Raw genomic sequence first — 15,822 nt, 5'->3', positions numbered from 1 at the left:
ATCTGGCTTATGCTGTGATTCTCCCCAGTGCTCCATTAAGTCCTGTTGACATCAGGTTAAGGGCATCTCCCCCTGCTGCCCTTTGCAGCTGTGACCCATCCTCTGCATTTATTTATTCCGTGATGGACAACTTAAGACCCAAAGACCTTTTCCTGCCTATTTTCACACTGTGCAAGCATCTAGCATATTTATTTTGCATATTATGGAGACACACACACTTTATATATGCACATTTCCCTCTGACTCTTCCTCCTTTCTTAGATTGAATGAATTTAGAACAATCTCAGATCTCTGCTTTATTTTTTTTTTTTAAAGGGAAAGATCTATGTGGTGATGAAGGGCATGAAACAAAATTCCATGTCTTTCAGTAAAATAGCCAAAGTCACAGAAAGTCCTGCCTGTTTTTAACGTATCAGCTCAACAGCTGCTCCTATGTTTATGCTTTCAGATGTCTTTATAGGGTGAAGCCAAAGTTTTCAGCAGCTTTGCTTCTATGGGGAAGCCTAATGAGAATCATTTTATTGGTACTAAACAGGAAATCCAATACTGAGGCCGGCACCAGTATGGAGTTCATCTCGGTATAACTGAGCTCTTGGAAGCATGAGCTGAAGGTTCCTAACTCCCAGGGCTTCTCAGGGCCTCCAGGTTAATACTTAGGGGCTTGCAGACAGTTCTCGTAAACTTGTTTTCAGTACCGTGTTTAATTTCCAGATGTTTCTCCCCATTTTATAATTAATAGTGCATTGTGCTGTCTATCATGCGCCCCAGGTGTGTGGTCAGGGACATGGTGAAGCCTGCTGCCTGCAAAGCCCCAAGAAATGTTGAACACCAGCCCCACCAGCCTCCACCGTGAGTATGGCATTGGCTTTATTGACTGAAACTGTCGTCTCTAACACAGATCTCTGGTTCCAGATGTATTAATTCACAGTGCATGTGGGAGTGCAAACTCTGGCTGCTCTGGGGTGTCTGGGGGTAAAAGACTACTACTGAGCTAGATAAAATGATCTGGAAACTGAGCTCTGTGTTTCAAGCATCTTCATTAAGCAGTGTTTCTAATGTCATATGGGAAGCATGAAGCTAATTATAGGATAGAGACTTGTATTGGGGAACTCTGTGGTATCAGAAACTCTGTACCTTTCGGATTTAGAAAGTATGTGGATTCGAGCCTGAGACCCTTTTCGAGAAAGTAATGAAAAGGTGCAGAGAGGGGATGCTTTCCTAACTGTGAAGAAGGGAAGTGCATGGCTTGTTCATAACCACCCTCTCACTGTGTCAGGTAAAGGTCAGGGACAATCTGAAAGAGGGATGGACCGTCAGTTTGTTTTTATTATTGTAACCTCAAGTGCGGATATTCATTAGGATTAAATGGCCTACGAAAGGGAATTAGAGGAGAAACTAAATAAGTGAACTGTGTTGCAAATGTGCATTTCTGTAAGGTGAAATGTAAAGAGCTTTAAAATTCTGCAGAGCAGCAAATCTATTCAATCTTCTGAATAAAAGTATGCTCCTGGTAAGAAAAATTAAACATTTCCTTAAAATGTCTCAGCAGTGGTAATACTGTTACCATAACCAATACAGCCAAGTAGTTACTCCCAGGGAAATGCCTCCTTCCAAGTTATTTTTGCAAAAGCCATTGAAGAAATGTGTCTTAGGAGTGATTTTTTTATAGGTTTCCTTAGCTATCTGACAATTTTTTGAAGTAAAACCAAAATAAAGTAATAAGATTGTCAAAAGGCTATGAAAAGAAAAGTAAATTTTTGTAATTCTTTCGCTGTGTCTAGTTTTTATTCCCATTAGCAAAACTGAAATTAAATAAAATGTTTAAATGCTTGTATTTTCCATACACACAGTCACAAATACACAATTATTTCTGGTTTAAGATATAAATTCTGGGTAAATAAATTTCAAGAGGCTCCATAAATGGGTTATAGATTTTATCTATGTGTACTTGAATATCATCTTCCACACTTGGTCAGTACTTCTCAAGGAACACAAATAATTTTCACCTAACTGTAGTAAAAATGGTTTATAATTGCATTGAAAAAAAGTTTTAAGTTGGAAGAACTACTTTTAATGATGCTGCCATTTTGTTCTATACATGTTCTAGCCATAAATCCATTTTCTTGATGGTGGAACTTTTTTTGAAAATTCATGGAAAACTTACAATCCCCACTTTCCATCATATATTCCAGGCATTAGAAAATAAGCAACTTTGGGGAAAGTTCTCTGAGGAATTAACATGAATTTTAAGATGTGTTATGTTTCATATATTGAGATTCCATTTTTATTTGTACCACTTATGCCAGTGTCCACATAAGATTGGAATTATCAGATAGGAAGCAGCAATTGACATCCTTGCCAAAGAGACCTTAATTATTTTTTCTTATTTTGCTTCTGCTTTCCATGGACTCCTTGAAGTGGTTGGAATTATCAGATAGGAAGCAACAATCGACATCCTTACCAAAGAGACCTTAATTATTTTTTCTTATTTTGCTTCTGCTTTCCATGGACTCCTTGAAGTGGAAAGCTGTTGTAACTTACCGTGAACCTAGTGGAACCTTCCTGGTAGCCTCTCTGAGTAAAATGACTGAGAGTGGCTTTTGGGTTCTTCTTCTGATAATCCTTTTTCTTCACTCCACACTTAACTAATTACAGCAGTGGACCTCTCTTTAGGTGACTTGAAGAATTTAAAGTTTGCAGTCCATTCCTCATTTCTACTGATTCTCTCTAGAGAGTGGTATTTGTAAATTGAGCTCTCTATTTCCATATAAGCCCCTTTCTAGGCTGCTATGAAAAGAATGACAGTAATTTGGGGTGAGGAGGACACCAAGGATGGGCTTTAGCCTGTAGGCCAGTGTTTTTAAATATGTGCATTACAACCTATCAGTGGGGCTAAAGATCAATAAAAGCTAGTTTTTTAGTGTGGAGGTTATGTTTACATTTGGAATGGAACAGAAAATGTAAGATGGCATCCTGGGTTACAACTGTAAGATGAGGTTAGATTTCTGTATATGATAACTGGATCAAAATAAAATTTAATAAATACTACATTTAGTTTCGAGCATGCACTGATGTATTTTAACACGTCAGATTTTCATTATGTGTATGTATGTGTGTGTATAAAATATGTATAACTTACTTTGGCAGAAATAAGAATAATGGCATATGAATAGGATGTGGGCAAAACTGGAGACAAGCAGATCAATTAAGGTACTATTGCAACTGTCCAGAGAAGGATGAGGTCTTGACCTGCAGAAGTAGCAGAGGGTGTGGGAAGGAAACATTTTAAGAGCTCAGTAAGAAGAAAAATGGGCAGTGCTTAGTTGTCAATTGAATATGGTTTGTAAGGAAGGAGTTTAGGGGGGTTGTTGTATCAGTTGTTTGGGTGATTGAGGACCAGCAGCTGACGTGGGGAGATAAAGAAGTAAACCAGGCCAACCAGTAGGGTGGGCAGTGAGGAGTTCAGATCCTGATAGGATGATTTGGGGCACCCGTGCATTATCCAGGAGTATATGTTCAAGAACGAATTGGGTATATGAACCCAAAGCCCTCAGCTGGGAAAGTAGTTGACATCACCAAAGGGTACAGAGTTAGAAAAAGTAACAGAGTGCCTGAGTAAAACCAGTGTTTAATGAGTGGGTAAAAGAAGAGGCTCCCCTGACTCAACTGAGAAATACTGGTCAAAGAAGTAGGAGAACCAGAAGCCAGGTGGAAGGAGTCACGGAGGGTGTCCCAGAATAGCAAATGCTGCCAACAAATGATAATAATAGTTCAAGAGAGTAAAAAAAATTGACCCCAGGGGCATTTGTTATAACTCTTTTAATATCTAAGTGGGTGGAAATACTTTATTTGTATAAATGTAAGAAAAAAATAAGAGGAAGAGATGGTGATTTTGCATGGTGAGCAGGCAAAGAGAGAGGCAGCGATAGAGGCACTGTGTTCAGGTCACTCAGTGCTGTCTGTTTTACAAGTCTAGGTCAATGGCTGCACATGTCAATATAATTTGTATTTTGATAATCATGTATGTAAACGATCTGAAGATCCTTTTTTCAGTTATTATTAAAATGTCACTCAGTCATATTTTAAGCATGCTGCTTAAGTTGTCATCACTTAATCAAAGTTCAGTTCAGTTCAGTCATTCAGTCGTGCCTGACTCTTCATGACCCCATGGACTGCAGCACGCCAGCTTCCCTGTCCATCAACAACTCCTGGAGCTTACTCAAACTCATGTCCATCGAGTCGGTGATGCCATCCAACCATCTCATCCTCTGCCGTCCCCTTCTCTTCCTGCTTTCAATATTTCCCAGCTTTAGGGTCTTTTCCAATGAGTTCTTCCCATCAGATGGCCAAAGTATTGGAGTTTCAGCTTCAGCATCAGTCCTTCCAATGAATATTCAGGACTGATTTCTTTTAGGATGGACTAGTTGGATCTCCTTGCAGTCCAAGGGACTTTCAAGAGTCTTCTCCAACATCACAGTTCAAAAGCATCAGTTCCTCAGCTCTCAGCTTTCTATATAGTCCAACTTTTACATCCATACATGACTACTGGAAAAACTATAGCTTTAACTAGATGGACCTTTGTTGGCAAAGTAATGTATCTGCTTTTTAATATGCTGTCTAGATTGGCCATAGCTTTTCTTCCAAGGAGCAGGTTTCTTTTAATCTCATCACTGTAGTTACCATCTGCAGTGATTTTGGAGCCCCCCAAAGTAAAGTCTCTTACTGTTTCCATTGTTTCCCCATCTATTTGCCGTAAAGTGATGGGACCAGATGCCATGATCTTAGTTTTCTAAATGTTGATCAAAAAGATTAGTGGAGTTGAACAAATCGAGTCTGATAGCTACTATTCTTTAGGTATGAGATGCATAGATAAAGCCCTCTCAAGTTGGGAGCAGCAGTTATATAATCCAACTAACTATTGCTACATGATAACTGCAAGATTAGAAGTATGTCTATAAAAGAGAAAATGGCCTATTATCTTTGGGGTTGATGAGGTCAGAGAAGAACTTTCAGAGTCTGAATTTAGAACAAAGTCTCTAGAAGAAGGAAGTAATTAACTAGTGCCCCAAAACATCAGGTTGTGGGTGGTGATTTGAAACATGTACTCATTGCTGGAGCCTGAGAGCGTGCAAGTATGTGTATCTGTGTGTTGTGTATTTGTGTGAGTGAGAGTGCATGTGTGGGAGGGTGGGGTGAATATGTTTGGGTGTGGTGTAGAGATTTATAAAGGCTTCAGGAGGTGCAGCACCAGTGTCTTTAAGGAAGAGGAAAGTGAAAGTGAAGTCGCTCGGTCGTGTCTGACTGTTTTCGACCCCATGGACTGTAGCCTACTTGGCTCCTCAGTCCATGGAATTTTCCAGGCAAGAGTACTGGAGTGGGTTGCCATTTCCTTCTCCAGGGGATCTTCCCAACCCAGGGATCGAAGCCGGGTCTCCCTCACTGTAGGCAGATGCTTTACTGTCTAACCCACCAGGGAAACCCCAGGGAAGAGGATGTTGGTGTAACTTGGAAAGGATAGGCTACACACTTGGTCTTGTCTTTGGTTTAGTTTTAATACAGTATTTCGAAAGTTGACCTAACATTATGAGGTTTTTTAGTTTTTCAAAGTGATCATGGATTTTAGAAGACTGACAATCCTTCAGTCTACCAATCAGGTCCAGCTGTGGATGGAAGCAGGTCTAGGCAAGTGAGGCAGTGATAGGGCAAATTTGAGAATGTTTCCTGGGTGGTGTAATCAGAGCACAGTGATTCATTAGCTTTGATAATAGAGTCAAGTGAAGAGGAAATAATTCACTTTATCTCAAGAGAGTAGGTGGATGTGATCATAGCAAGAAGAGTTAATTTAGGCACTAAAACAAGTTTAGATTTAGCTTTAGATGTATGTGAAAATTGAAAGTGAAAGTCACTCAGTTATGTCCAACTCTTTGTGACCCCATGGACCCCATGGAATTCTCCAGGCAAGAATATTGGAGTGGGTAGCCTTTCCCTTCTCCAGGGCATCTTCCCAACCCAGGTCTCCCAGATTGCAGGCAGATTCTTTACCAGCTAAGCCACAAGGGAAGCCCAAGAATACTGGACTGGGTAACCTATCCCTTCTCCAGCAAATCTTTCTGACACAGGAATCAAACTCGGGTCTCCTGCATTGAAGGCAGATTTTTTACCAACTGAGCTATCAGGGAAGCCCCTTTAACTGTATGTATTAGTGGCCAAAGAAATCTCTGACTGAAACATCCAGAAGGCAGTTGGCTATTCATACCCCAAACTCAGGAGAGACTTACATGAGTTATGCTAATTTGTGAACAATTATTTTATAATAAAATATGAACACAAGTGAAATAGCACTTAGAACTGTACTCAGTATTTTGTAATAACCTATAAGGGAAAAGAATCTGAACATAGTGATATATATATACACACACACAATAATGTGTTATTTTCAAGTGTATGCAAGGTGATTCAGATAAATTTAATTTCAAAGTTATTTTACAGAGAATGATTTCTATAAGATTAATTTTATGTCTCTAAAAAGTGAATTTCAGGAGCAACTTCATTATTAAAATACTTGAGATTTTTTTTTAAAAAAAAGGAAAAAGCAGGATGGAGAACATGATAGGAATTAAAGAGAAGAGGAATTAAGTAAATTATACAAAAACAGGCAAGAACAGACTTTCCTCAGTTTTCCTGGAATTTTCCATGTTTTAGTGCTGAGAGTCTCATGTCTTGGGAACCCCCTCAGCCCTGGGAAAACTGGAATGATTGGCAACATTAGAACTTGTAAATTTAGAATGAGAGTAAAAACTTAGAAACAGAATGTATAGCCAAGGAATAACCATGTTTAGACAAACGATTTTTATATGACTGTTGACAGTGACATGATCAAGAATAACTTGGATTCAGGGAGGCACATCCATCATGCTTCAGCTCAGTCTTTTCAGTTTTCCTTTGTTTTGTTGGTGGTTGCCTGCTTCTAAAAATAAATAGATAAATAAATGCCATACTTGCAGTTCACCTTTTCAAAGGGTAAAAGTTAGTGTTCTTTTTCAACCACTCAGTCCTGCCTAATTCTTTGAGACTCCAGGTACTGCAGCACACCAGGCTTCCCTGTCCTTCACCATCTTCCAGAGCTTGCTCAGAATCACGTCTATTGAGTCAGAGATGCCATCTAGCCATCTCATCCTCTGCCGTCCTCTGTTCTCCTTCCGCCTTCAATCTTTCCCAGCATCAGAGTCTTTCCCAGTGAGTCGGCTGTTAGCATTAGGTGGCCAAAGTACTGGAGCTTCAGCTTCAGCATCAGTCCTTCCAACGAATATTCAGGGTTTATTTCCTTTAGAATGGACTGGTTTGATCTCCTTGCAGTCCAAGGGACTCTCAAGAGTCTTCTCCAGCAACACAGTTTGAAGGCATCAATTCTTTGGTGCTCAACCTGTTTCATTGTCCAGCTGTCACATCCATATATGACTACTACTGGAACAATCATAGCTTTTGCTATATGGACTTTTGTTGGCAAAGAAATGTCTTTGCTTCTCAATATGCTGTCTAGGTTTGTCATTGCTTTTCTTCTAAGGAACAAGTGTCTTTTAATTTAATGGCTGCAGTCACCATCTGCAGTGATTTGAGAGCCCAAGAAAATAAAGTCTCACACTGTTTCCATTGTTCCCATTTCTATTTGCCATGAAGCAATGAGACCAGATGCAATGATCTTCATTTTTTTAACATTGAATTTTAAGCCAGATTTTTCACTCTCCTCTTTCATGTTCATCAAGAGGCTCTTTAGTTTCTCTTCATTTTCTTTCATAAGGGTGATGTCATCTGCATATCTGAGACCACTGATATTTCTCCCTGCAGTCTTGATTCCAGCTTGCCCTTCATCCAGCTCAGCATTTTGCATGATGTACTTTGCATATAAGTTAACTAAGCACAGTGACAGTATACAGCCTTGATGTACTCCTTTCCCAATTCAGAACCAGTCCACTGTTCCATGTCCAGTTCTATTTGCTTCTTCACCTGCATACAGATTTCTCAGGAGGCAGGTAAGGTGGTCTGGTATTCCCATCTCTTTAAGAATTTTCCACAGCTCGTTGTGGTCTTCAAAGTCAAAAGCTTTAGAGTAGTCAATGAAACAGAAGTAGATGTTTTTCTGGAATTCTCTAGCTTTTTCTATGATCCAATGGATATTGGCAATTCTGTTTCTGGTTCCTCTGCCCTTTGTAAATCCAGCTTGCATATCTGGAAGTTCTCAATTCATATACTGTTGAAGCCCAGCTTGAAGGATTTTGAGCATTACATTGCTAGCATGTGAAATGAGTGCAAAAAGTTAGCAGTTTTTACAAAATTGTACAACTGTCTCCACTATGCAATTTTGAAAGAATGCTGGATTATTAAAAAAAAAAAAAACATAATATTCATTAGAATCATCCCTATTCCCCTGAAAACTGAGCTTCTAGAAGCCACTAGTTTATTTTCCATCTCTATGGATTCACCTATTCTGGATATTTAGTATAAATCAAATCACGTAATGTGTGATTAGTATGCTGTCATTTTTATAACTTGGTTTAACAGCATATTTCCAAGATTCATTCATATTATAGCATTTATCAGTATTTCACTTCTCTTATTGCCATATAGTATTGCATTATACCACTTGTACAGTGGAACATATACACCACTCTTGTGTCTGTATTTGAATTGTTTCCAATTTTTTTATGCTGTATAAAGTGACCCTTAATGTTTATGTACAGGTTTTTGCATAGACATATGTCCTTACTTCTCTTAAGTATAAACCTAGGACTGAAATTTCTGGGTCATTTGGCAACCATATGTTTACATTTTTTTTTAATTGTCAAGCTGTGTTTGAAAATAGCTGCAGCATTTTACATTTCTACCAACAATATAAGAGGGTTCCAATTTCTCCACATCCTTGTCAATACTTGTTATTGTTGGTCTTTTTAGTTACAGCCATCTTTGTTAAGTGTGATGTGTGTGGATGGTTATCTTATTGTGGTTTTGATTTGTGTTTCCCTAATCAGTAATGATGTTTAACATCTTTTTAAATGCCCATTGGCTATTTGTATGCTTTCTTTGATACAGATCAAATCTTTTGTCCATTTTTTATTGGATTATTTTTCTTTATTGTTTATATATATATGAAAGTGAAAGTCAGTTAATCATGTCTGACTCTTTGCTACCCCATGGGCTATACAGTCTATAGAATTCTCCAGGCCAGAATTCTGGAATCGGTAGCTCTTTCCTTTTCCAGGGGATCTTCCCAATCAGGGATTGAACCCAGGTCTCACACATTGCAGGCAGATTCTTTACCAGCCACAAGGGAAGGCCAAGAATACTGGAGTAGGTAGCCTATCCCTTTTCCAGTGGATCTTCCCAGCCCAGGAATCAAACCGGAGTCTTCAGCATTGCAGGCGGATTCTTCACCAACTGAGCTATCAGGGAAGCCCCTGATATATATATATAATGGATGCTATATTCTTGGAAGATAAATGATTTACAGATACTTCCCCTCATTTAGTGACTTGTCTTTTTGTTTTCTTGTAGGGCACAATTTTTAATTTTGATGAAGTTGAATAGTTTTATTTTCCATTGATTATTTGTAATTTTGGTGTTGTATTTAAGAATTTCTTGTCGAATTCAAGGTCATAAAGATATCCACCTAGGTTTTCTTTTAAGAATTTTATACTTTTGTTTCCTGCATTTATGTTTTTGATCCATTTGGGGTTATTTTTTACATATGGTGTGAGGTAAGGATCCAGTTTCCCATGTGGACATCTAGTTGTCAAAATGCGGTGATCGCAGACATACATGTCTTGCTCCTGATACTAGGAGGGAAACTTTCAGTCTCTATACTGATTAAATATGGTGTTAATTGTGAAGTTTCAATTCATATTCTTCATCAGGTTTAGCATGTTTCATTCCAAGTTTTGTGTGTTGAGTGCTCATATCTTGAAAGAATTGGATTGTCTCAAATGCTTTTCCCGCATCTATTGAGATAATAATGTGTTTTTTGAACTTTATTCTATTAATATGGTGTAATGCCTTGATTTATTTTCATGTTTAAACACTCTTACATACCTGTGATAAATCCCACTTATCTATTTTATTTGTTGCCTTATTTGATTTGTTAATATTTCTGATTATTTTTATGCATGTATATATAAGTGATATTGGTCTACTGTAATGCCTTTGTATGATTTTAGTATCAGGATAATACTGGCCTCATAGAATGAATTTGGAAGCATTTACTAGTATTCTATCTAGGAAAAGTTTGTAAACTATTACTATAATTTTTTCTTCAAATGTTAGGTAGATTTCACCAATGAAGCCATCATCTTTTCTTTGTAGTGAGTTTTTTTCTTACTAAGTTCATTTTGTCTGAATATTTGTAAGTTTTATAAGAATATATATGTATGTTTAGGTAAGTGTATCATGTGAAATCCCTGCATCTTTAGAACAACTCACATTCCAAAGTCAGTTCTATTTAACTATTGAACCATTCTTGATTTGTGGTTATTGATGCCTTGGTTTCCAATTCCCATAAAATAAACGTAATTCTCTTTCTCTCTCTCTGTGAGACTAACTGAATCATATAAAAATTATCAGTGTAACCTCAGAGTCTGGGATCAATGTAGTTAAAGGTCAATCAGAAAGAAATTTAGTATCAGAAAGAGCTTGAAGGTATAAGTTCTTAAATCTTGTTGAGATTCTTTGGTTTATCTGATTACCACTGGAGAAATTGAGAAAGTGGTTTTGTTATAGCATTTATTTTCACTTATTTTTCTTTTGTTTTGCTAGGTAGGTGTTTGTAGGTCCTGTAATTAATTATCAATTTCATTCATCTAACAAAAAATGAATTTAGGTTCTAGATAAAAAATTCAAATTATTTAGTCTCAGGATTTTACTTGGCTGTTCTCTCTCTGTCCTCTTCACCTCCTCCTTCCCAGAAATGGTCTTCCTGTGCCATGGGAACTCACATCCTGAACTGGATCATTGGGTACATCTGTGCTGAGGCTTTTGACATGGGCATTTGTGCCACACACATTCTGTTCTTTTCCCTTCTCACAGCTTCAGATGAATCAGCCTTGAATTGACAGGGAGCCTGCATCCAAATTTTTCTTTTACTAGACATACTTTTTCAGCTATCAGGGGCATGGATTTTTTCAGCAACAACAGTCTTCCTTCAGATTTGATTATAACACAGGGACTTCTGAGGACCAACATGTATGGAACTAGAATGAATTTAATAATCATGGAAATGTGGCATCTTATAGTAAACTTAGTTTTAAAATAGTCTACTTTGAGGACCAAAAATATGATTGAAAAATACCTATTAATATATTTACTTTTCCCATAATACTACAGGAAATCTACATATATGTTTACATTTGAAAATATGTTTTTTCACTAAAATCACATATATAATAGCAAACTTATGTATCATAATGGATATCAGATCAAACAGAAGTGTCTTTGAGGTTGTAAACAGTTGGACAGCAACCTTTGTCATTGTGTGACTGTGCTTTTAAGGTCTGCTCACCACATGTGATCTTTAGGTTGTGAGTACTGATGCCCAGAACTTCATGTCTCGCTGCAGTAACAGATGGCAGAAGGCCATGGATAACACAGAAAACTGGGCAACCCACTGGCAGACCATCACCACCTCAGACATACCTCTGTCATGAATCTGAGGATTCTTCTGCATAGCCTAGGAGAGATGCCTTGGGTGCTGAAATCGAGCCTGCTTTCCCCTGATTTCCCTGATCTTGACCCTCAGCTCCTCCTGAGCCTCCTGGTGTTCTGTGCTCCTGATGTTATGTAGATTAATACCCAATCTTTTCCAAAGTCTCCTGCGTTCTGAACTCAGCCTGGCTGTGGTCTAGTTCTTCAGTGAGAACCTGTCAAATCAGCTTTGGATGAGAAGGTAGCATTGAGCAAGGGGGGTTCGAATGTCTAAAGTTGGTTGGAAGAGTGTGCGGTGGGGAAGCAGTGCACTGCTGTCTCTGCAGTGAATCTGGCTAGTCCTTCTCCTTCCACAAATGTTTATTTACTCTGTGCCATATGCAGAGCCTGGCCCCAGGCACTGGAGGTGATGCTGAACAAAGCAGAGTCTTCATAGAACTTCGTGTATGGAGGAGAAGATCTTAACAACAAAATAAGATACGTGATGAAAACTCTTCCTTCTAATCTAGGGCCTAAACCAAGTGCAGGGATGGAGACCACACGGGGAAGCTGTCCAGGGAGCAGGCTCACGGAAGACTTGGGAAGAGATGACATTTAAGGAGAGACTTGAAAGATAAGAAGTCGGCAAGGAGAAGAGTCAGCGGAACGGAATTCTAGGCACAGAGGATGCTACATGCAGTGGGCCTTATAAGGAAATTTGTGTAGTGGGGTTGGAAAAATAAGAGAAAGGCAGAGAAAAGTGAGGAGGCGGGCGGTGGAGGAGATAAGCGAGGTTCCACCCCGAAGGCTTTTCGGGTTTTGGGGTTTTATGTAATACTGTGAACAACCTCTTGAGGCCTTTCAAAGAAGGGAGACTCATGATCCAATGTGGGTACGAAGAAGATGAGGGACTTTGGGAGGCAGTTGGGGTGGTATAGACTCTGCTGGTGGCCAGAGATGTGGAGGAAATAGAATTCAGTGAAGTTTAGTGGCATTTAAGGAAGTTTTTAAAGCAATGAAGGAGAAATTTCTGGTGAGAACTGGAGGGAGGGGACTTCAGTTCATGTTTGTAATCCTCAATATACTTGATTAGTCCTCTCTTCATTAAATGCATAATGTGTGGGAACATTTTTTCATACAGTCTTAAGCACCCTATTATATATCTCCAATTTATCTTCAATGGCTTATATAAGTGACAAATTTAGGAATCTCACTTTATCACTTTAGGTAAATTTGCATAGAACTTCAAGTATTGAAGGTTAAAAATAGTGAAAAGTGAACCTGAGTATAATTGAAACATGATTAGACTTTACCATTTGAAATAAATTTTTTTGGCATGATTTTTTTTCACTCTAATATTCTGTTGGAATAGATTTAATAATTTTGTAGGGTTTGCATACACTAAAGGAAATGAATATTTTAAAAATACATACTCATAAAAATAATAATCCTTTTTTGAAAGGTGTCTCATTTTTCTGAGTGAAATTCAGCAAAGAAGAAAGAGAATGTGTTTTCATTTGCTAAGAATCTTTTAGCTATATATTTTATTATGAATGAATGTATTATTCAGAGGCAAGCAGCTGTTTCTGGACTTCTCTTAGCTACATGTTTACATCAAAATGTGATGAGTTTTATTATTTTCCTGGGTTCATTTCTTTTCTTATACTATAAAAGATGTTCAATGTCATAGTCTATAGTTCTATTACCAAACATAGTAGGAATCGTATTGAGCAAGTGATAATAGAAAAAAGTTTCAAATAAAAAACATGTTTTTGTCTTTTAGAATAAAGTCAGAACAGCCAGTAACTTGAAAATAGAGAGTACTGGGAACACTGACATTTCCAATTCATGGTTATAATTAGGAAGCGACAGAATTTTTTTTTTTTAATTGTGTGGCTTTTATAGACTTCATTCTCTTTGTATGATTTGCTAGTTTCTGCAAGTCATTTTCTGCCAGTTTACAAAGTCTTACAAAGCTCCTCTTTCTGATGTAGCTATTTTAATTTTGTGTTTATCTCTGTCTGAGTTCTCAGAGGAGAAGATGCCTCCTTCAACTTCCTAGTTTTTAAAGAGTTTAATTCTTTAATTCTTTAGGAATAGAGTTGTAGTAGTTTTATATGTAACAGTTATATTTGGTATAAATTTACTAGACATTAATTGCTCTCACCAATTATTTCTTGTTGACTGAACTAGGTCCTGTTTTAATGATGCTCTGAGCAATACCTTAAGCTGAGGACCAGCCGCGAGCAGCTAGCTCAGTGGATTTTCCTATTTTCCACTTTCTTTAACTAAGTGATATATGTCAATAAGAACAAATAATTATGTTTAAAAGATGTCTACGTCCAGAGGAAACTAAGATTGTACAAACCCCAGCAAACCTTTGATTGAGTTCACTTAATGTCAGCTTTACCTTGAGCCACATGTGGGCAACAAACAAGCTTGGAGGATACGTGGATTTGGTCTGCTTATGGCGGACACAACATAGACCTGGGAAGTGCCTCTCAGCAGGAGGGGGCAGATCTAGGTCCAGAATTCATGTTTTCTGGATTCATAGTAGAAGATGGATCCAAATTATGGAGATAATCCACATTAGTAGCAAGAAGAAGAATTTTGCTGTTCTTCAGTTCAGTTCAGCCGCTCACTCGTGTCCAGCTCTTTGTGACCCCATGAACTGCAGCACGCCAGGCCTCCCTGTCCATCACCAACTCCCAGAGTCCACCCAAACCCATGTCCATTGAGTCAGTGATGCCATCCAACCATCTCATCCTCGGTTGTCCCCTTCTCCTCCTGCCCCTAATTCCTCCTCAGCATTAGGGTCTTTTCCAGTGAGTCAGCTCTTCGCATTAGGTGGCCAAAGTATTGGAGTTTCAGCTTCAACATCAGTCCTTCCAATGAACACCCAGGACTGATCTCCTTTAGGATGGACTGGTTGGATCTCCTTGTAGTCCAAGGGACTCTCAAGAATCTTCTCCAAGACCACAGTTCAAAAGCGTCAATTCTTCAGTACTCAGCTTTCTTTATAGTCCAACTTTCACATCCATACATGACCACTGGAAAAACCATAGCCTTGACTAGACAGACCTTTGTTGTCTAGGTTGGTCATAACTTTCCTTCTGAGGAATAAACGTCTTTTAATTTCATGGCTGCAATCGCCATCTGCAGTGATTTTGGAGCCCAAGAAAATAAAGTCTGACACTGTTTTCACTGTTTCCCCATCTATTTGCCATGCATTGATGGGACCAGATGCCATGATCTTAGTTTTCTAAATGTTGAGCTTTACGCCAACTTCTTCACTCTCTTCCTTCACTTAAATCAAGAGGCTCTTTAGTTTTTCACTTTCTGCCATAAGGGTGGTGTCATCTGCATATCTGAGGTTATTGATATTTCTCCCAGCAATCTTGATTCCAGCTTGTGCTTCCTCCAGCCCGGCGTTTCTCATGCTGTTCTTCAGGGAATAATAAATAAATTCTAGCTTTAAGGCTTCAAGCTATGTATTTTTTATCCTTGCTCTAATGTCCATTTGCTGGATGATGGTGGCCCAGTTATTTTAACTTCCTAAATACTTAGTTTTCTCATCTGGAAAATAGGAAGAAAATAGTTTCTAGTTATCTCATTGGGAGCTTTTGAGGGTGAAATGAGATAAAGTACAAGAGTTGTATATAAAGTACCACAAAATATTATTCTATGAAAGTATAGATCAATAATCTTTACATTTTGATTACTCCATCCATTTAACAAATATTTGCCAATATTTGTACTATACTGACACATTTTGAATATACATATATTTGCTAATTCAGTCAAAACATAGACTATCTTTTCTTACCTATTACTGTTTCTTTTTGAGAGGAGTGGTGTAAAAAGCATACATCCACCTCATGCTACCTCATCAGGTGTATCAAATGTTCCTTCCTATGCATGGGTAGGGAGACCAGGAAAAGTGTATTTGGATCATTTGCCCAAGTTATCCTGATCTAGTCTCTTGATTTAAAACCACTGGTATGTACCACTGAGAGGCTCAATGAAAGTGAACATTAGCTGAGATGAGTGATCACTCATAATTCTAAATTAATATGAATATCACTAAAGTGCACTTCTCTAAAATTCAGGTAGGGAGGAAATAAATACTGGCAGCATTATTATTGAAAGTCACTG

At 38.2% G+C, this 15,822-nt stretch overlaps 1 protein-coding gene across 1 annotated transcript in view; it reads left to right on the top strand.

The window, feature by feature from the left end:
• Positions 1 to 15,822, top strand: part of RIMS1 (regulating synaptic membrane exocytosis 1) — a 596,921-nt gene that overhangs the window by 103,511 nt on the left and 477,588 nt on the right. The window contains exon 2 of the mRNA XM_068983550.1: positions 769 to 849. Within this exon, the coding sequence (XP_068839651.1) occupies positions 769 to 849 (81 nt within the window). The remainder of the gene's footprint in view (positions 1 to 768; positions 850 to 15,822) is intronic.

The sequence above is a fragment of the Capricornis sumatraensis genome, chromosome 11 (genome assembly GCF_032405125.1).
Source record: "Capricornis sumatraensis isolate serow.1 chromosome 11, serow.2, whole genome shotgun sequence".
In the NCBI taxonomy this organism is placed as follows: Eukaryota; Metazoa; Chordata; class Mammalia; order Artiodactyla; family Bovidae; genus Capricornis; species Capricornis sumatraensis.
This window is presented reverse-complemented; position numbering and strand designations above follow the sequence as displayed.